General features: G+C 31.5%; 1 protein-coding gene across 4 annotated transcripts in view; it reads left to right on the top strand.

Moving 5' to 3' along the window:
* The first annotated feature begins 749 nt into the window (after positions 1-749).
* Positions 750-23,213, top strand: part of LOC124368986 (CUGBP Elav-like family member 4) — a 198,512-nt gene continuing 176,048 nt past the window's right edge. For 3 of the 4 annotated variants that reach the window (XM_046826572.1, XM_046826573.1, XM_046826571.1), the window contains exon 1: positions 750-953. In XM_046826572.1, the coding sequence (XP_046682528.1) occupies positions 903-953 (51 nt within the window). In that variant the 5' untranslated portion in view covers positions 750-902. The remainder of the gene's footprint in view (positions 954-23,213) is intronic. The other variant, XM_046826574.1, reaches the window with a different exon arrangement.

Here is a 23,213-nt window from a genome sequence, read left to right as displayed (position 1 = left end):
AGTTTTAGTCTTTCTTTATGCCTTATTAACATCACTATGGCAATAATAACTTGGTGAAAAATGTAATATGAACATTTCTACAAAAAATATTACACGATCAATACATATTATTACAATTACAAATCTACGGTATGGTTTAAGGAAAATATTTTAATTCTTTCTATTCCAACTAAAAGATTCTTCGAAAAACTGTTATTAACAGAAATACTAAATGCTGCATGTATCAATACTTTCAGGTTTAATAAAGTCGGTATTTTTATATCATTTTCCTTAGGAAAATATTTCGGTTGGAACGACATATTTGTGCTCAATACGCATTTCCTGGCTTTTTTTAAGTTATCTTTACTTCTGCAACTAATAAAAAATCTAAGTTGGGTTGATTTTTAATTTTCGCGTTGGATCTTGAAAACTATCTGTTGAAGACAAAGGAAACAACCTGTTTTGAATTGCATGTCAAGAAAAGGTGGCACCTGCCACCTGCCATACGCCTACACACCCTCCTCAGCATATCGACAGTTCGGGACGGACTTTTCTGACTATTTCATGACCATCGACCACGGCCGAGAACTCTAAATGTGTAATAGGGCCACGTTCTAAGTGCTGTCAGTTCGATCGTTTTCCATTGGTGCGTTTTGGTGGTAAGCTTATTAAGGGGAGGTGTGGGAGGGAGTTACCCCCTCCTCCTCCCCTCAGTTGGGGGAGTGTTCCATCCCCGACCCTCATTCGGTCTCTCAGTGAGCCCCAGTCAGTCGTCGACGTAGGTTCAACTGAGGGCACCAATTGTTGTTTACTGCGTTTAGTCTAACTAATAACCTGTGATTTTGTTTAAGTTTTGTTAAAAATTTACCGCTGTTTTGTTTTTTACTCGTTGATACTTATTTCGTGCGCTCTATCCGTTCTAAATGGTCCAGATAATAGACATGATGCGTCCTGAAGCTTATCAACAATTTATTGTAAGTATATTTTCTTTTAATCTCAAGCGCAAAGTACTTGCACGTGTTTGAAACTTTTGAACACTGTTAGCGCACTGATACAAACAGCCTTTGTGCGGGCTCGTCCGCCTAGAAATTAGGACTTTAAAAAAAGCCCATGTTTTAGCATACTTCTCGATTCAGACAAGAAATATTGTAATTTAATAGTTTTTTCAAAGAATATAGCCATTATATGTCGTATAACATAACTTTCTTTGTTTGAAAATTGAATCAATTGAGACCACTGTTTCCACGGTTGCTCACCAGAGCCCACTAGCGTCTGGACTATCTAAATCCATTGTGCAAAATAGAATTATTATCCTTCTAGTAAACCATATTTTTTTAGTTTCCGTTTTTCTCAGAAATGACTAAAAAGTAAATATAATTTCATCATTGTTCAAAATCATCCTTATGTAATAAATGTAGAATAGTTTCTTGGATATATATGTGTAGATTTCATCCATCGCAAAAAGTATTGTTGTGTTTTGATCTCCCTGATAAATTTAAATAGGTAAAATTTAAATGCTGTTATATAAATATATTAAAAATTAACAGATTGTGACATGCTTTTTATGCATTTTAGGAACTTTAGGTATATAAATGACTATACATTTGTTAACCGTTAAACAAATAAATTCTATTATAAAACTATAGGCATTTGTAATATTTCAATGTTTAATCTAAATTTATATTATTAAAGTATTATTAAAATATCCTACTTTCAATTAATTTCTTTACTTTCTTCAGTTTTCTTATTAAAATCATGTATATAAGTTACAAAAATACTACATCAGTGATGATTTATCTTTTTCTGTCATAAAATGTTTATAGTAATTAAAGATGACGTCCCTTGCATGTATATATTCGAATTAATATACGGGTCGTAAACAATATACAATTATGTTTGGTTTAATTTTCTTTTCTTTTTTGAAAGTAAATTATAATGTAAACTACCAAAAAAGTATTAACTGATTGGATCGTATACAGTTCACAACACACAAATTTATACTTATAAATACATTTTTAGGAAAATGGAAAATTTTCAAATAAACATTATGTTTGTAAAGTTATTTTACTGATTTTTGTTGTAAATACTTCTAATACATCAAACCCATATTAATTATTGCTTTGGTAAGTTTTGAACCATTATAATTCTAAAGACATATCAGAAAAGTCTTTTTAGTAAATAAATATAAAAAGTATTTTAAAGTATTAAAACTGTATTCAAATATTTTCCATATCTTAGCAATCTTGTCTAGAACACTTGAATAGCTTTTTAAAACCTTTAGACTAAAGGTTCTCATGGGGTGAGAACTGTATATTTTACAAGTGTAAATTTCACAGCGCGATATTTGGATATATAGTGTGAGTATGACGCGAGCCTCGGCCACTCGTGCCCTTGTGCTATAAATTAGGCCCCGGTTCTTACCGAGGGGTGGCCGTGGACATCTGGTGCTAGCAGTCCTGGTTCAATGCCCTGCCGCTCTAACCGGCTGCATTTTAGTGAAAAACTACCGGCCAGACATACGTACATCATGTGTTATCACCAAGAGTAGTTTTCATTCCATCAAACCTAGCCTAAATCATGTCACGGACAACGATAAAATCTCATAAGTTTTTTAGACTAAAAGAAACTAAGTACAGCAGTAAAATAAAGAAGTTTGGGCGTATTCATGAGCAGTTGTCACAAGTCATCTGTACACTACCCATAAAATAGCACAGCAGATTTGTGGCACTTTCTCCTGAAGTTGCAATAACGCGCCCAGTGCATCAGCACAAAACTTGCACCAATGATCTGTGTAGCAATAATACGTTATTTGGTATTTTATTCTACGTTTTAAGTCTCATTCGATGTGGCCTATATTTGGCTGTACATTTAGTTTTAGTTCCTGTGCATCCTACATTTTGAACATTCTCCATTAATTACTATAAACTTGCTATTTGCGCTATATACTTTAACCTTAAGATGAATGGTTTTTATCTCAATATTTTCATCACTTTGTTTAAACAAAGTTCTTAACACAACTGCAATTTGTAATATTACTAGACAACAGCTTGCCATTTCTAGTTCGTAATAGTGCATATTAATGTTTTAAACAGTTAGTAGAAACGAAATGCTTTAGTCTTAACGCTATTTACTTTATAAATATGTTATTTTAGTCTGCCAAAGTCTATTTTTTTGTTCTTGACGTGTAAAAGTATGTTTGCTGTATACCCGTTTGTAATTTAAGCTAAAATAACTAGGCAATGTTTTTAGACTATTTGGATATCATATCAGTACATTTAAAATGATATAACTCAAATAACAAAGAATATGTTCACTAAAAATAGTTCTTTACCGATTAACCCTTTCTTAATAGAATCCGAGTTAAAATAACGTTTCTTCATTATTTAAAGTTCGTTGTTGTAAATTCGTAATTCGGTAATGTTTCAGCTTAGAATAAATTATTTTTGTAATGTCATGTGTTCATTTCAGTTATGAATGTTTTCCGAAGTGTAGAATAACACCTGTTAACAGAGAGGGTTGTCTTTGGCTTGGCGTTTAATGCTTTTATTTCAATGTACTCACGAAATAGTTTATAATAAATTTGCTGATTCTGTATTTTACAAATAGTTTTCGCATGCAAAATTAAGTGCGCCGTACATAAAGGTCAAATTAAATCTATTAACAACATTTAGACTGTGCATATATATTAGGCTACATATCACTAAAATTTGAACTTAATCACTTTTAAAATTGAATTGAAAATAAATTATATTTGGTGATTTAATAAAATATTGTATACGACTTGTAGCGGTTTAATACATTTTAAATAGTAGACTTACTAATGTAAACTCTAAGATAGGAAACTCCATAGATATGGTTACATCTTAAAGTCGATTAGTACTTTTTAACCTTTTATGATAAAATATAAATCATTTTGTTTTACACAATATTTTAATCATTATTTTAAGTGTTATGTTAATATAATAGGGGTTGGTGCTTTTAAGTGTTGCAATTACTCGTATATTTCTAATACGTTATTATCATATCATTAATCCTTCCAATCATGCTTCAAGATTCAGTAAGAATGTTTTACAGCCAAAAAATTCATGATTTAGGCATTTACATTTGATTTGTTTGAAAACTTTTCGTTTAGTTATATTTAACAGTATAAAATTATAAAGTTGTGATTGTGTGCAAAGTGTTTAGAACATTTTCAAGAATATTTAAATCATACAATGCATTTTAATAGAGAAATGTTTAACATTATAACAATGGTTTTCACAATAAAAATTATAATTTTTTTCTAAATGAATCTAAATAGTCTATTTCTAAATTTTGAAAATTCTGACATTATCTATATCTATATGAATAGTATAACGGCGGACGTATAATTCACCTATATAATTTCTATTAATAGAAATACTGACAAACGACTACGCGAAACGGTATATTACATGTTTCCATAACATCAAAGAGTGTTGAGTTTTAGGAAATTGTATGTAATAATACAGAGGACATTTTAGCAATTGTTTATTCACCATATTCTACAACTTTACGAAAATACCACGTGTATTCTCGTATTAAATATCTTGTATTTACTCACTCTTTTGGGCATATTTCTTGGAATAATATGCAGTAAATTATATGTACGAGTTTTTTACTTCATTACATACAATTACATAAATGTAATTATATTATTCGGGTATCTTATGTGATAACAAAGTGTCAATCGACTAAGTTTATTTTAAAAATGAATTCATTTTCCTGTGTTACGGACACCGAAAATATTTCTTTTCCAAATAGTCTCCTACAATCTGATTCCACAGATTCTTGAACACAGGCTAACGATTCAATGGCAGAATTCACCCCTTTTCTTTTGCATTTTACGAGCTACCTCAAGGAAAACAGGAAACGTGAACCATGTAAAGGATATTGCATTTTTACGAGCAGCCTACTAAACATATTTTACTATTGACAAATGCATTTTGCGATGTTATATTTATGTTGCATCATAACGAGGATAATGTTAGCTTCTGACATAAAATATAGCCGTAACTCATGTGATGTGCTGTATAATGTAAAACATTCGTTTCGTGCAAACAAGCTTTGTTCGTTTTGTTGAAACTTTCATGAGGACCAAGGATGAAGACTATATTAATACTAAGAGTAGCCTGTCTTTATTCCCAAATGTTGTTGTAAATGTTATTACGCATTCGATTATTACGTAAAGAAGTATTGTTGTTTTAATAATTTTGCTAGAATCTGTTTCGATTTAACAATCGCACATTTTGAAAACTGATGAATAATAGTTAGATAAGTAGCAGTATTTTATTGCGGAAACTGTGTAGTATAAAACAATATTGCCTTATATGCGTAATGTAATAGATTTTAAAATAATAATACCAATTCAGTTATTATTCTGGATACACACGTTCCGTTGACAAATTCTTTTACAATACAGTAGGTGATTATTATTTATATAAAACTATGAATATTTAAAATATAAAAACCATTAAGTTAGCCGTACCCATATATTTATAGTATTAATTCCATGTACTTTATTTTGCTTATTCGTATAAGATTTTGGTATATAGTGTACTTTTAGTAAATAAGTAAAACTGAATTAAAAATCATGAATTTGTAAGTCAAACAAATATATAGGTACTGTTTATTTTTTTACTGTGCCGTTAAAACTAGTATTATTCGAATAATTAATCTGTGGTCCATTAACTGATAAAATAGGTTTTTATTAACTATTCCTGTCAATATGATACTATAGTAATGTTCCGGATTTGGTGTTTTCAATGTTTTAAAAAAAATTGCATAATTTTAGGTTAATTACACGGATCGCGTTCAATTTGTAGTGGCTAAACCAATTTTGGGTTCTGAGTTCAAAAGTTTCTAAAGACACAATTTATCATATTTTGATATAAGTTGTTAGGTAGAGAGTTAGTATTTTAATAATAATGACTTTATTTTCACGTAGATTGGGAAGGCAACAATGTAAACAATCGTGCTGTTTGAAGCAAGCGTGAACATGCCATTTCCTTAGTTAGTTAAGTTAATTTATTAAATAGTTGATAAAAAGTACGAAAATAAATATACAAAACATGCTAAAGGTCTATGTTACAAGAAGTACAACAGTTACTTCTCTAACTAGGTAACGAAATTGCTACCCAGCAGTTACACTAATGTAATTTGATTACCCTTTATTATTAGCCTTATCTTTTACCTTTAAACTTTTCTCTATAATGCAGTTTATTTATTCCCTTAATATTCTAAATATCTCTTCTACGGCAAGTATAGCATGGAAAATTAAATTAATAGATATACATTCTAGAAATTAAACAAATTCCTTTATCTTGTAACATTTTCCGATCGTAAAGACAAAGAACTCACTATAGTTTGCACCAATCTTTCAGTTCCCATGATCTCATGTACGTATATCACGACTTACAACCTTATATAATTAATATGACGAATTGGCCGTGGGCCGCTTACATTTCATCATCATGCCTTGTCATCATGTATGCCTGTCGATGATGACTGTAGACAATTTTTCAAATTCTCTCCGCTTCAGTCCCCAGAGGCGAACGCCCGGGCGTCGCGCTCGATATCGCTCAGGCCCCAGTGTACCGGCTTAGGCAAACAATGGCTTTATCCCACTTGGAGTCGGATCCCTCATGTAAGTTTTATTTGGTTCATTGACCCTTCCCCCAATCAGCCCAATACCACATGTGTTTCACTTGCTAATGGGAGCGATAATTAAAACCAAACACCAAATTAAAGCGGCCGCTAGAGCGGATTATTGATCTTATCCCAAATTCAGGGCCGTAAAATATTCTCCTATTCACCTCACTACCGATCTATAGCACAGGCCAAATGTTACCGAGCGTGAAATAAATGTCTAATCCGAACCATTTAAAAATATATTATTCGCCACTTCTTATTCTACTATTCATTATATTGTAACAGATATTGTAAAATAATGTTCTTAGTCTTCCATCGTTTGGTGTGTAAACACATGATTAAATTATACAACACGCAATCATATCAATGTATTAACATTGAGCATATTAGTTATATTTTTGTAATAAAAGACAGTGTGAAAGACAAAAAACAATTGACATTTAGTAGTGTTGATATGTGCCTTCAAATTAAAAGATTATATATACAGGTATATATATATGTGTGTGTGTGTGTGTGTGTGTGTGTGTGTGTGTGTGTGTGTGTGTGTGTGTGTGTGTGTGTGTGTGTGTGTGTGTGTGTGTGTGTGTGTGTGTGTGTGTGTGTGTGTGTGTGTGTGTGTGTGTGTGTGTGTGTGTGTGTGTGTGTGTGTGTGTGTGTGTGTGTGTGTGTGTGTGTGTGTGTGTGTGTGTGTGTGTGTGTGTGTGCGCGCGCGCGCGCGCGCGCGCGCTTTCTTTCCCTTTAAATTTTTATATAAACGCATTAAATATATTTTATTATTTTTAATGTATAAATTAAATTATTAAGTTGACCATATGACGAACTGTAGTCTATATGTAAAATATATTTGTTTACTATATTTAGTTGTCTGTTATATGAGAAATGGTTATTTTTGCGTGTGACAAATTATTTGTCAGTTTTATTTATTCAATTGAAACTGCTTTTTGACACTAACTAATTTAGTAACAGTTGAGTCAATGTAATTAACTGTATTGGACTGCATTCTTTTCGTAATTAAGCGAGTGATGAAAATTCCATCAGAATTAATGTCACCCTTTTAGTTCGTTCTATTTTGTGATCCCATTCTAAATAATTGAGCTATTCTAACAAAAGATTGAAGGTGCTAATTTATGGGTTATTAATAAGTTCAAGGCAAGTTAAAATAATTCTATGTAACTGAGCCACCTAATTTTTTGTCAATTATTTATGCGTGCATCAAATTACATAATAATAAAATAAAATAATACATTGTAGAACCAATATTTCAAAACTTATATTTTCTGTATTTTTTTTATTTAGAGTGCTTTCAAAACAGTTTATATGGACTCACAAACCCATTGTAGAGTTGAAACATCGTACATACTTTGTAAACAGTCTAATTACCAGTAACCAAAACCTATCAACCCTCCGTACCGCCAGTTATTTTTTAATTGTCTTGATTAAATTTGTTACAATATTTTAATTCTTAATTTTCTTCAATACATACCATGTACATTTATTTTTTTAATAATACAGTAATATTATAACTAAAATATTAAAGTTATCTTTACTAGTATTTTACTCTAATTTTCAAGGGACTACAAATTGTAAAAACTACTTCGGTTTTTCAAGCGCTATGATCAATTTTTATTCTGACAATATAGACGATAGTTATACAATTAATTCGAATTTTAACGAATATAACTTTTATTCCTGCAAAATTTCTAGGTTCAAACATTAAATTTTTATCAAAATCAGGATATTTGAGATCTTAACATGCGTACAGTTAACGTGGATGTGCACATTTAAGCAAAACACAACCATCTACAATTGTTTTCTAAAGACATTAAAATAAAATTCTTAGAATAAAACTTTTATATAATAATTATTTTTAGTACATAACATTAAATAAATGCGAGAAATGTAACAAAATATTTGAAAACTGTCAAAGGTATAATAATTGTTTTCTTACCTTTATTCTTTGGGATAGAAAAAAGTTAGATCTACATTAAAAAATATCGTTTTGTTAATTTAATTAATTCTAGGAATTAGTATCATGTTCAAAATAGTTTTATCTCCATTAGGTTAAAATAATTCTTTTATATTGAGCGCACATATTACTCTCATGTGTGTTAGATTTATTAGAGCATCAGGGGCACAATTTTTCGACACTATTATCTTCTTTGCTTAGGAACCTTATTACAATAATTATTACAAAATGTAATTTAATGAACAAAATATTACTTTAGATTTTATTATTTATATTAAGTTCTATATACCCAAAGCGTTAAGATATGAAAAGACTAAATTAAAGTCAACTTCTTAAAAATAGAGGCCAGTTCCATTTTAAGCCTTATTTTACTCGTTCTCTTGGGCCTCTGGCCCGTGCGAGGATCTTATAAAACTGAATAAGGAGGGGGGTCGATAATTATTCACGCAATCCGTGTACATCTAGTACATCGTTAAGTATTTAGATATTAATATAGATTTTGGCATATTTCATTTTGTAAAGCGTGTCTCACAAGATAAGAAAAAATGTACTAGTTTTAATATTGTTTATTATTATCTATATATTTAATAATACTTTTTATTGATACTGTTAGTAAGGTCACATATTAGTTGTGTATACTATATTTTTTAATTCAAAATTTTTATGAAAGTACAAATTTATATCTATGCACATTAGTCTTGTTATTTGTATATACTATAATATGTAAATAACAAGGCTAATGTTTTACTGCTAATTACAAACTTGGAATTGGTGCCTCATTGAATTGTAATATATTTAAGTTTAACCGTATTTTTTATATAATTAATATTGTATTTGCCAGATTAGTTAGTGATAGTCACTTCAAGTAGATAATAGCAAATACTTGTTATATTTATATATAAATTACGTTGAATTTATTTCTAATGCGGTGTTTCCGTTGGTGGTAGTCAATTAAACAATTCTGAAGCAACTTGGCAAATTTATTTTGAAAAACTGAGTTTTGTTATTTGCTCCTTACATAAAAAATTCGGTATATTCGAGAAGAGTTGAGACATAATCGTTAGGTGCTTCTTCCGATAAACTCTGTGGAGAGCTGTTAAGGCAGGTCCTTCTCTTCCATCTGTATTGAAATAGAAAGTGTTGTAGGGAACGTTTGATACTCAAAGCAACAATAAGGTGTCTAGATAAATGCTCTCAAACGCTGAAATTGTCGTTAAAGGCCACTAATCGGATTGGCCGTATAAACATCTCATACGTGCCGGTTCTTAACATTCTCGTGAGGTTAAGAACACGAACTGGTGGAATAGACTACCTTTATATGTGCAAATTTTATAACCTCTACTTATTATGCACCACGTATTAATTGAGGACTAACACTTTCTTTCAGCCTAGTCTAAGAATTGTTTTAAAGCTGGCTTTTCAATCCGCATCTAAGACTTCTTTTTAGGGGTATGAGCAAAAGTTTTAACAACGTTAGGATATGGTTTTGGTGTCCACTTACAAATCAGCACACAATACTTAATGTTTTGTAGTACCCATGTTCGTGAATGCAGAGAAAAGGCTTTTATTTTCCATATTTAGAAGAAGTAGTGGAGAGTTTAGGTGATATTTAAATTTAACTAACAGTCAAAAAAATGTCAACAACATGGAGGATTCTACTAATTGAAGGGTTATTGATACTTCACGTTAACAAGAACTGACACTCTACAAGACTAGGTAATACAAAACAGGTGAGGACATGTATCTCTTCAGCGCAAGACTATATAACATCCATTGTAAACAACAGGTTAAACAAAGTTCACGTGGACTTATCAAGCGACGTGATGACAAGTGACACTGTTCAACATAGACGATGATCATTGAAAACTTTACATGGTTTACAAAGGTGGTGATGATGTATGACTTACTAGGGGTAGTATCACCTGCATTTATTGGTTACCTACCATGGAAACGGGTAAGCTGAATCAACCAGTCATTTGGTAATGGTCTCTCTCTAATGCATGATTGGGCTGCAAGACGCTGGATCGGCTGCATTATTGTTTATTATTCATCTTGGTTTTAGTTCGGGTTAATACTCTTTATTTAATGTTAGCACATTTTCGCGTAATTTTTTGTACCTATACTAAACTAGAAATTTTACAATGTTTTAACTTAGTTTTTGAAGACGGTGGAAATGATGAAATCAAATCAAAAGTGTCCACAGCTACTTTATAACCTGATTGATTCCACTTATATTATTCTTCTTTGTACTGCGAGTCTTATAGCCTGTATGGTTTTTTAGAATAAATAAACTTTGATTTGATTATACAATGGACTAATGAATTCTCAAATTTAACAGCAGATAATCACGAAAGAACTAATTTACAAAATATGATTAGTTAAAATTTAAATATGAAGAAAATTTATATTATATAAGTATTCTATTGTGGGAGAAAGTAGATGTGAGGATTTATCTGAATATAATTTGACAGGTCTAAATTGATATCGAATTTATAAAAGAATAATATTTTTTAAATACTTCCATGCCTGAAATACATTGTAATTTTATAATAAAGAGCAGTTAAATCAAATATTTGGTTAATTGTATGAAAATGTTCCTCCAATTATATAAAAATAATTCTTTATTTATCATGTGGCTTATTTCAATTTAAAATTTAATACAAACTATAATATTGTGTTTTCGCACGAATATTTCATTATTGAATTACGTGCTCCAAACATGAAAACGCAGTTTGTATCAGACTCCAATCAATATGCAACTGAAACTTTTCTATTCAGTGTCATGCAACGTACACACAATTTACTAAAAGTTGTATTGTTTAATATATTGTTATTTGTATGTGATATTAATTAGCCGAAATGTTTTTAGAGTTGTGATTATTTCTAGTAAATTTTAATTATTACGTATATTGTAACAATTTAATTAAACCAACTTTAATTCTATTGTACACGTATACCAAATTTAATAAAATCTGTACTGAATCGAGTAATAATATATTAGAATAAATTATATTTATAATTTTTTTTTCATCCAAAATAGTTCTATTTTTAGTGAGTGCTTTCTTTGCCTTTTTTATTTTCAGTTACTTTTCCGGCGTTCATAAAATTTTACAAATGAGCTTTTAAATGATTTTGAATTATACGATACTTTAAAGATATATATTCTATAATAATAAACCTTAATTCAAGCTATATTTTAAATAGATACATACCAGGTGGGACTTAAATGTAAATGAAGGTGAGATAATAATTCATGTTTTTGGTATTATTTCATCCCTGAGTTGCATCGTAGAGTTTGTTCAAGGTGCTCGACTTATATACAATACTGTTGAGTTTAAGTTAATTATATAAACTAGTTAGTTCGCTCAAATAATTACAGAGCTCAAATGCATTTTTATTTAAAAAAAAGTAGCTTCTACCAAAACTTCGCGTCGCTAACTTTTTCGTATTACATACGGAATTCCTTATCACAACATTAGAGGTAGATTAAACTTGATTGTATAATCGTGTTTGGGATTTTCCGGACTCCCGACAGGAATCACAAGAAAAATGTATGTATAATTTAAAGTGTTTATAATGTTCAAAAACTAAAAATATAGTTATGACGTGTAGAATCTTGGACGATTAATTAAACATGTTCTTCATTCTTTAGGAGTAAACCAACGAAATTCGAGCTTCATTAGTCCCTTGTCACAGGTCTCGCTCCTGTCGTATTTACTCAATGACGGTCACCGTAACCTCAGGTTGTATGTTTGTTTCATAAAACGGTGACGTAATCTGATTAATAACCGAGGGTTTGTTGACGCCCCCAGAGATGTGGCAACACTGCAATCAATAGATCCCATCTTCCATTCAGCCACCCTAATGTAAATAATGACGTGTTTCTGTCAATGGCAAGAATTTACATGTTTCACCGTCTATTGTATGTACTCGCACTCGAAAGTCCTCTTCCCCTTTGCCCTCTTCCTAACTTGCAGAGCGCTCTCCCATCACTCGATGTACAGTGCAATATTTAGTAATATATCTGAACTGATGTTAAACATACACACTACACACACTGTAGGAATTACTTTAAATTGCACTGTGACATTACCACACATAACGTCACAAATCTGTCTGCAAGTTCTAAAAATGTATTAGGAATGCATGAATGTACTGTAGTAAGCAAAATAACGGGTTATTAATATTATTGTTTGAAGACATTGACAGACATATTAGTGGAAATACTCAGGATGGGAGAAGTTTTATGACAACTACTTAATTGTATTCTTTCTTTCATTTCTAAAGTAACTAGATACATTTATGTTTTGGTGAGCTATCCTAACCTAAAAATAAATTAGTTACACAGGTAATAGTATCATTTATAGAAGTTTTTATTATTAATTACAACGTTTACAAGCATTGCGAAGTGTTTAGTTATTTATCTCTTTTTGAAGTTCTATGTTATATACAAGAAATCTTACTACAAACGATAATAATACTAAATAATAATTATCTAGGATAGTGGTTGTTATAGATTAAGTACCAAAATTAGCGTTTTATTCACTTTTTTACTCCCAAAACAACATATGAAGTTTATGAGAAATCTTAATTTTGGCACTTTTGTTCAGTTCTGTTCATTCTATGATCAATTCTTGGATATATGGAATGTCTAGTTCTAAAATGCTTGAAAACTTTCTTCTTCTCAAATCATTCGGTTTATCTCATAATTACTGTTATTATGATTTGCGAATTAAGGTAAGTATGTACACAAATCTCACGAGAAGCATAACAGTCACGGTTCGATCAAAAACAGTACGTTGTAACAAAGAGGTGAGTATCACTGTTACAAACGAAATGCGATACAAAGCTTGTTCAATACTCAACCCGGTTACAGTATCGATATTCGAAAAACAGTAAAAGTAATAAAATGTAAAGATGAGTTTGTTAGCGTTATTTCTCATTCAGTGTGTTTGCCCTTACGGAGAATCTCACTATATTCTCCCCCAATATTTGAGCTCGTTTTTCACAGCCGGGTCTACATAAACCCGTCGTAACTTTAAGAGACGGACCCCCGCTTTACTCGATGCAGGCCGTTATTTTTACGGGCTATAGGAGAATCTTCGTTACACCTATGGGTGTTTTACAACACTGTAAATTTAGACTGACGTATATTGGGCGTTTCAACGTCGGCCTCGTCGCGTTCAAAAAGACTTGTCTGACAGAATTTCGTAAAAATGTACACGCTATATTTGCAAACCTCTTGACAACAAGCTGTATTTGCTTTTATTCGGTCGGAACAGCCTTTGTATTTATAGCTAAATGTTGTACCTTCACACAAACGTTATTCCGAACATTTCTGGGTCCGTTATAGGTTTACAAATCCTCCAACACAAGAGTTGTATTTTGTATGCTGATACCGGTAAAAATTGTATTTATATGAATACTATTTACGGACGTATGATACATACATAACTAAAATATCTTTAAACGATACGCTCTTGAGTATTGTACAAGACTGTTAATTCATATGTGCATAAAAATGCATTGAATTTTTCGTTTATAAATTAAAACGTCTAAGTCTGAAACCGTCAGTTTAATGGTATACCTCTTCCTGATATTCGTGTAGAACCCTGCATATTTATAATACAGCCATCGATCGTTATAAAACTCAAAGGATAACCTCGTATTGTTTCATAATTTAATTAATTTAGGTTAATCACTGCCGCTAATAATAATAGAGCGCCGATAAGCGGCAGCTGATTGGCCGATTTATCCGCGCTCAGTGTTCTGATTGGTTCGGCTGATAAGCCAGGTTGATTAGAGCGTCGACGGCAAAAATGGACCTTCAAATTGAAACAGCCGTTAAATGGGGCCCACGGGTGGCTCGCGCCTCTATGAGTTATGTCCCTTGCATATTTTATGACACAGCCAGTAATGATTTTATATTGCAGCCGTTGCTTTCCCGTTCACAATTTTGTTAATATTTTATTGCCGGCTACCACGGGGCGCGGTTTTTGCATCTGTGTTGTTCACACGCGGTGGCTGATTAACGTGTACTTTGTGTACGAATTGGTTGTCAACGCTTTTGAATAACGCATTTATGCCCCATATACGGCGCTGAATAAATTTTGTGTTTGCACTTTTTCATTCAATACTAACCAAGACAAATCGCAATATACATTACGTTTTCAAAGTTATTGCGTATTACGTACGGGTGTTTATACTTTCGTATGGAAATCAGCAATTATTTTGTTATATGTTGGTTTCAACTAAAGTTTATAGCCACACTGATATCCTGTAATTAAATGTAGCTACTTTTTTGTATAGTGATGCTAAAAATAAATGTTTCTAATAAACTCTTGCATTACAATTGATACATTTAAATGCAGTTTTGTAGCTTCACCCGTAAAATGGTTGCTGATTATGAATTAAATCTTGTCGCACGGAGCCAGCCTACATTCTTATTAGCGAGGGGCGGATCTGATTTGAATCATAATTGGCGGTCAGACGACAAGTTTTATTGGTGGATGGAATCCAATTATTTGTCATACCATGCAACACATTGCTGTATAACAAGGTGTGGAATTGATATTTAGCATTTAGATTGCACCACCACAAATTAATCCGGATTTTTTAAAATTATATAATAATAGCATTGAAGATATTTTCTATAAATGTTGCATTTTTTATGGAGTATTAATTATCAAACATAATTCACAATTCATCCTCAAATCTTTTAATGTACGGAAGGTATATTTATCCACGAATTTTAAAATTTTCCTTCAAGTGTCCTGACAATACATTGTTTGCAATATTATAGTTTCAACAGAACTCGCCTTTAAACCCAACACAAAAAATGAAGAATCTAAGAAAACAACATGATCCTATAGACCACCAACATGAGCTCGCACTGTGTGATAAACTGTAAAACACAGCCAAATAAAATTTAGATTTTAAATACTATAATATTGTTCCACAACGTATACCTGGTACACGTTATTTACAGGTATAAAAGTATTTAATTGTGCTGCTTATCACGATTTGCTGCTCGATGGCTGCTAAATCTGGTCAGTAAGTTCAACTTCAACTGAAGTAGTATAATGACAATGGTCAGGAAACATGTAGAATCTACTGTGCACGATCAAAATGTACTTATCTGTTGTGGTTCTACACGATGGACTGCTAAATCTGGTCAATACGTTCAACGTCAACTGAAGTAGTATAATGACAATGGTCAGGAAACATGTAAAATCTACTGTGCACGATCAAAATGTACTTGTCTGTTGTGGTTCTACACGATGGACTGCTAAATCTGGTCAATACGTTCAACGTCAACTGAAGTAGTATAATGACAATGGTCAGGAAACATGTAAAATCTACTGTGCACGATCAAAATGTACTTGTCTGTTGTGGTTCTACACGATGGACTGCTAAATCTGGTCAGTAAGTGTAATGCTAACTGAAGTATAATATTACACCACTAGATATATTTAGACCATGTACCACATATAATAACGTATAGTTCAAAGTAATAAAGCTCCAATATTTGTAAAAATTTATAGTAATACAAAGAAAACGCCCAGGTACGAATATAATATTAGTAAATCGTTGCTTAACCCCAGACATAGAAATTTTATTTTACTCGATAGTGCAACTTGGTGAAGAACAGCCTGGATAACAACTGAACTAACGAAATCACTAATAATTACTTTCTTCTATGACACTCTCACAAGAACTATATAGTTTGATCTAGGGGTTAATGGACCACGTATTCGTCAAGAATTTAATATACCTTTCTCAAAGAACCAATCAATTCTATCAAAATGTAGATTTCTTAGGCAGAAAAACTTTTAATAATATGACTCGTATGCTGAGCCAATAGCATTTAAATCTCCTACTCGCCCTGGAAAGAAAGTATGACATTTCCTCAGTGATTCTTTTTAAGTGTTGTTAACTTGTTATGATGGCTGTGTCTTGAGATGTGGATCAATTCTTCGGTGTGTTATATAGGTGGTAAAATTATCGCGAATATTTGACTTTATTCCGGCTAAGTGCGGCGTTTAGTCTTTTGGTCCTATTACTCAGTAAAGTAAAGTGCGTTGACTCATCAGATATCTTCTTCTTCGTATCAAGATGGCAATTTTAGTTCTCTCATTTCCAGTTGAGGCCTAACAAGATGTTAAAGGCGTTCATTTATACCTTTAATCGAATAACGAGAACTCTTTTAAAATCCAAAGGACCTTAACATTATTTTACTGATCTTCTCATCCACTTACTGATTTTTTCAACGCACATAGCCTCGTAAAAGGGTGTGAATAGGAAATGTTCAAAAGTACAATAGTTATTCTTCTCAAACTTGAGTTTGGGATTGGATGTGGTTGGTCAAATATATACCTGCAGGTTCCTTCCCCGTCACAGAGCTTGACGGTGCTAGGCATACTTTCACAGTCCTTCGCTCTCGATACAAGATAGGTTCAAACAACTTCCCTGGGCTTACCAACAGTATCCGATTACAACATTAATCCTTTAGAAGACCACCAGTGTAGTGTGATAAGTAACGAGATATACTTACGTACCTCTCGTCGGAATTATATTCAGTAAACGTCCGAATTAATTACCTTCTGACAAGAATATGCAAAGCGGTGAGATAACAGTATTTAGAAGCAGGAAGGATCTGTAGCCATTGTACATCCTTTACGCGTAAAAGTAATACAATGTTACCATTGAGCTTCTGTTAATATTATCAAATGTCATGACGTTCTTTGCTGTGGCTATATCCATCGTTGGTTTTATTGTTTGTTTGCGACATGAATAATCTTTGCAAGGCCTCCAGCCATCTTAAGGCCGGAGTTTACGTTTGGACCTTGTATCTCGACACCTTGGATCTAAACTGCTTAGATTCTACTTAAAATAGTGAGTAGCTTCTTGTACGTCTGAACAAACCTGATGACCTTCGATTAAGGACCGGACAGTGTCGTTTTAAATCGTATCGTAATTCGTCCATCTGTCTATTTATATAATGGTCCGAGACACTTGAAACTTGTATAGGTTTACCTTGGTCCAGGAAAGAATCTTATTGATATTGGGTCAAAAGGTCAAAGAGCATTCCGTCTGTCCGTACGATTGCTCATTCGTTACATTTTATCGGGTCATTCCAGACTTCGTTGTAATGGTTTATTAAATTTACCATATACACGTTTGTACGTGACCACAACAACTTCTTACACTTTTATATGCATCAGATGGTTTAAGTTTTAACCAAACCAAAATTGTTAATGACATTCAGATTTTACATGCAATTGTGCAATACGTGTATTTAAAAATAACAAATATGAACATTTCTGCCAGTATATTTTTAATAAATGGATTTTGGTTATATAACAAGTACGTGGTTTTTAAAAAGTAACTACACATTTCTCTACTACTTTTAAAGTCAATAGGTTTGACTGATTTTGGGACAAAAAGTATCCCTGTCTTGGATCTGTAAAGTTGATTTCAGGTAATTAAATCTCCTTTAATTGTATACACAATTGTTTTTGACGTATGAGTAGGTTAAGTTGAGTTTACTTTACGAAATATGTTATTTTTGTAATTAAATATATTACGTGTGTTCAACTTCTAGTTATGATAATATAACATACTTGGTCCAACAAATGTATTCAACTTTCATAAACAGGAACAAATTAAAAGAATGGCAAATTCCGTCTTCGTCACACTAATTTTTTTTTAGACTTCATTAACTAACGATTATGAAATTGGGGTAAGAGGTCAGCCATAATAATTTACCCTCCAGTTATGGAACATGCTCATTACTGGTAATGAAGCCACTAACTGATTGATATGATTGGTCGCTGTTGACATAATTTTATAGGGCTACGCCAAATCCAATTAATTTGTCAATCCGCTATTGCGCGTTGAATTGCGTTAGTTTTTTATTGGACCCATATGCATTGTTATTGCAGAGTACAGCTTGGAGTTTTCTATTTATTTCATTATTGAGTATAAAACACCACGGTTATGCTACTAGTGATAAACTGTTAGCATATGAAGTTAGCAATATGAGATTTATACACAGGTGGTTTTGTTAACTTGTTTTTGATTTGAAATATGTGGTTTTTTTTATAATTGTGCTTAGCCATCTATATATAATACAAGGTTAAACATTAGTTTCTAGTTTTAATTTTTTAATTGCCCTCGGTGAACCATTATTTACAACTTTAAAACTCTTTTGGAGTAAAACAGACAGTTATATTTATTTCAATGTTAATGAAGTTTTGAATTTCTACTATTTTCAATTATAAACAAAAAGTGTTCTTAATATCTAAACCAAATATTCTTAATACCAAAATAAACATTTTTATGTGCTTTTAAGTTTTTGTTTTATAGTTATCAATTCTTACCGTACTCATATAATACTGCTACGGCACCATTCATGTAGTGACTAAGTCATTACCATTCTTTTCTAGTTGTAATCAATAAGGGCCTTTTTATGATAAATACATTAGTATCGCTACTTAAACAAATATTTAATGAATGAATTACATTTATTTAAATATATAAATAAGAACCATTCAACGATTATTTTAGGCAATGTTTTATTCATCATAATGTCATAATACGAATTAAAACTCAATTTTTTGTAAAAATATAAAATTTTCACAGTATCAAAGACACTATTCGCCTAAAATTAAGTAACATTATGTTACAATAGCTTATAAGTCAACTCTTAATATATAACAAAATTGTACTGTGCACCCAATTATTCATATGCACTGTAGTAAATCCGACTAGGGTGGAATTACCAATGAAGTTCTCAAATGTCCGAATGGATCTTGATGTCAAGGTGAACAGGACGGTTCAGAGTGTCATGTCTTAGTGAATTTGATATTTAAGTCTGTCATGAACCGCAAATCATGTATCATTACCTGCATGGTATGAGTACTCTGTTTGAAGACATAGAATTTCCGAAATGTGTTCTATGCAAATGTAGAAAATTGTTTAACTGCACATAACGTAGCTAGCTATACACGTACGTTGTATGTTATTTGACTGCTTGTGACACATCCAACACATGACTCTGATTATTCATTTTGTATGTTGTATGTATTCAATCATGTATCAACTGATTTTTGTCAGAACTCCATATCTCAGGTAAAATTATACACAGGCTTAATTGATAAGCAATAGGGCCTATTAACGTTTTTCGGACATCAAAAACGTAAGTAAAATAAAATAATATGATACCTCTAATTTATGGAGCTTTTAATATAATATCAAGAATATTTTAGATGAGATCGACTTAAGTTCATAACTTTCTGTGTTACAAACTTCTTTAATTTCGTAAAATAATCTAAGAATTTTTATTTCCCACGTCAATGCTAATTGACAAAAACTTCTCATTAAGGACACAAAATTATCTCAATTATCAATATAACATCTAAATTACTTTTAGTCTAATACTTAATTCATAAATGCATTATGTAATATAAAACAATGACAGGAAATATAATACAGGAAGTATCAAATATTTAATCTATAAGCACTGCTATGACAGAATGGCCAATCATGAATAAAAAAAATAATTTCGATAAATTATTTTAACAATACTCTAAAAAACATTTAACAATTAAGCCTGTAAAATAGTTATGAGACAAACTATATACATCTCATATATTATACACTAATAAAAAAATAAGTTTGACGCATATTATGCATCATCAGTAACTTTAGCAATGCAGTATACAATAACAACAATCAACAATAATAAATATATTATACCAATAATCATGCGTGAGTGCGTTTATGTCTGTGAAGTTGAGCTGACATTCCGAGCGATTACGAATGCATTTTACGTATAACGGCCAACAGACTCTGTAAAAGAGTCGATTTGTGAGGATACTTCATGTCCAAACTACTGGAGCCGAATCACTGGTCTGTATTCAGTTAGTTATTTTTTATCACGTACGATAGATTTTTATGTAAGAAATATGCTGTTTCTCTCATGGTCGATTGAGTTTTGGGCTTAGTACTTGGCCTAGTTATTCGTTCATGCCTCTCATGCCTCCTACACATTGGTGGGAGAATACAATTGTGTGCACATGCTCTGCCTCTACCACACGGTATTGTAATTATACTGCAAGCCACTAAAACGGATGAGCAAGATAATGAGAGTTTCTTCCAGTATATTCCGGTGAATGGAAAATATCGTGGGTTTATTAAATTTAAAAATGTTATAGTATGTGAATAATATGTACTAGAATAAATCTGTAATATTAGTTACTATCACACGATTGGCAGTAAAAAGGACAACAATAGTTTTCTAATTGTTTAGATAATGCTTAAAATATAGTTTAAACTTAATATGTGGTTTGACATACATTGTTCTTGCTCCTTACTCCTTACTTGTCCATACTCCTTACATTGTCAGATGCTACATTGTAAGGAGAAGCAAAATTACTTTAAATTACACGTAAATAATTTGCAACATGCTTCTCAAAACTTATCAAAAATTCTGTTCACTGATAAAAACACTTAAAAATTAGGTAATTATGTCACTTTTTTATTTACACTTCTATCATCTACCGAGTCTTGGAGATTGAATTCTTGGAGCTTATTGTTTTGCAGACATTGATGAATTTTATAATTTTAAATCTGCACCCATTGAGTTCTTTACTGGATTCCCATATAAATCCCTATTGGACCTTGTTTTTTTCAAAATTTTTATAAGTAATATTGCAGAAACTATGGAATAGAATATATGTTGGTTGCAGATGACATTAAACCATGCAAATATCAAGATTGAAAGAGATGATGATGCCCTACAAAGATACAATTTAATATACCTAAACACTTCTAAATGCAACGGTATTCTCTTCATAAGATGGAAGTCTATAATCTTTATTGAGTATAAGCTAAATGGGGCTTGTCTTAACAAGAGTAAAGTAGGTAAAGACCGTCGTGTTTTATAGTGAGGGAATTCTTCTCTTACCTCTAAGCAACATGTCAATGATCTTTTAGCAAGGCTGCAAAATCCTTTACCTAAGTACAAGAATATCTAAGTGTAGTTTAACACTTAAAACCACGGCCATTCTGGACAAATTACTTATACGACCACATTGAGAGGGCTACACTGCCCTAACTTAGTCTTAGAAATAAAGACTATTTTCATTTCATTGAGAGGCGCTACGACTGTTTATATACGGATACATAATTTATTAAGGTCAATACCTTTTGGCACAAGAGTCTCTACTAATATTTAGTTTTTTCAGTTCCTTGAAACACTGGAATTACAGTGCTACTCAATAGCTACCAAGTAGCTTACTATTTCTTTGATCCACGTGGCATGACCACTACACGAGCTTGGCAATAACTAGGATCAAGTTTACTGATATTTAGCCATTTAAATTCCTGACTATCTAGACGGTGTAATTAGATCATTAATCAGGATATTTAGGTCCTCATTCTTTTGGAATTTCAGGGTCCTCTGATGTCTGCATGTTCAAATTATAACCCAAATGGAATGTCTTTACACAAATATTCCTCTAGACATGCTTAATCAAAATAGCATGAAAATGTCTGCTGATTTTAAGTTATGCTAGGTCAAGCCTCTAAGTTAAGTTAAGCCTCTACATGGTATGATAGCGTCCACAGATGTGTAGCTTATCCGGGTCTTGAATTATAAAATTCCAGTCTCTACTAATATTTAATTTATCTAGGTCTATCACCTCTCTGTTTATCACATCAATATTATTTGTACCGATATGAAATTAAAAGTAAGATCAAAATATATATGAGCCATATTTAGTGAAGAAGTCCAATTTGTATTGAAAACTATATCGTCACTGAATATTTTCTTTTTAACGTACTGAGAAATCCATTTCATCCAACTGACCATTAGATTCAATATTTCGTGTGAGTTTGATAGTCAGAAAAATCCTAATTGGAATTATCAAAGTGCATTTTTATACATCTAGAAAGTTGAGTTTGAGTACAGGCAAAAACAATTTAATTAGTAACTATTTATTACTTGAAATGTAACGATACCACTGGTTAACTAAGAGTATTGTTTTTGACTATAGTTCTATCAACGCTTCATAGTTGATATTTTGCGACATATTAGTCCATCAAATGATTGTGTAAATGATTCTAATCGGTCATAAAAAATTCTTTGAAACATAATCTATTGCTTAAAGTCAAATTATTCTTTGGAAATGGTGATTTTCTTCACAGAATATTTTTGTAAATTCTTCAGACAACTCACGATTTGTCAAATAAAAAGTAACAAATAAATAGTCTTTAAAACAAATAGTGTAGATCAACGAAGATATGAATAAAGAAATTAATTTAATCTGTATTAGATTTCAGTACCTAATTTAAAAGCAGAAAAAAATAATAACAAATTACAGACTTCAAGCAATACTTTAATATGCAATATATGAAATATATAACATTAAAATGAATAATAAGAGCCATATTTTATATATCTTTTGCGTAATTTAAAACTAATATAATTCACTGTAGTGGTCTTCCTTTCCTTCAACGAAACTGAATTTTTAAACCATATATGGTATATTCATAAAATTAATAAACATTACAGTGATTACATCTTACATAAAGC

The sequence above is a fragment of the Homalodisca vitripennis genome, chromosome X, assembly GCF_021130785.1.
Source record: "Homalodisca vitripennis isolate AUS2020 chromosome X, UT_GWSS_2.1, whole genome shotgun sequence".
NCBI lineage: Eukaryota > Metazoa > Arthropoda > Insecta > Hemiptera > Cicadellidae > Homalodisca > Homalodisca vitripennis.
Note: the sequence above shows the minus strand (reverse complement) of the source record. Positions and strands in the feature narration are given on the sequence as shown.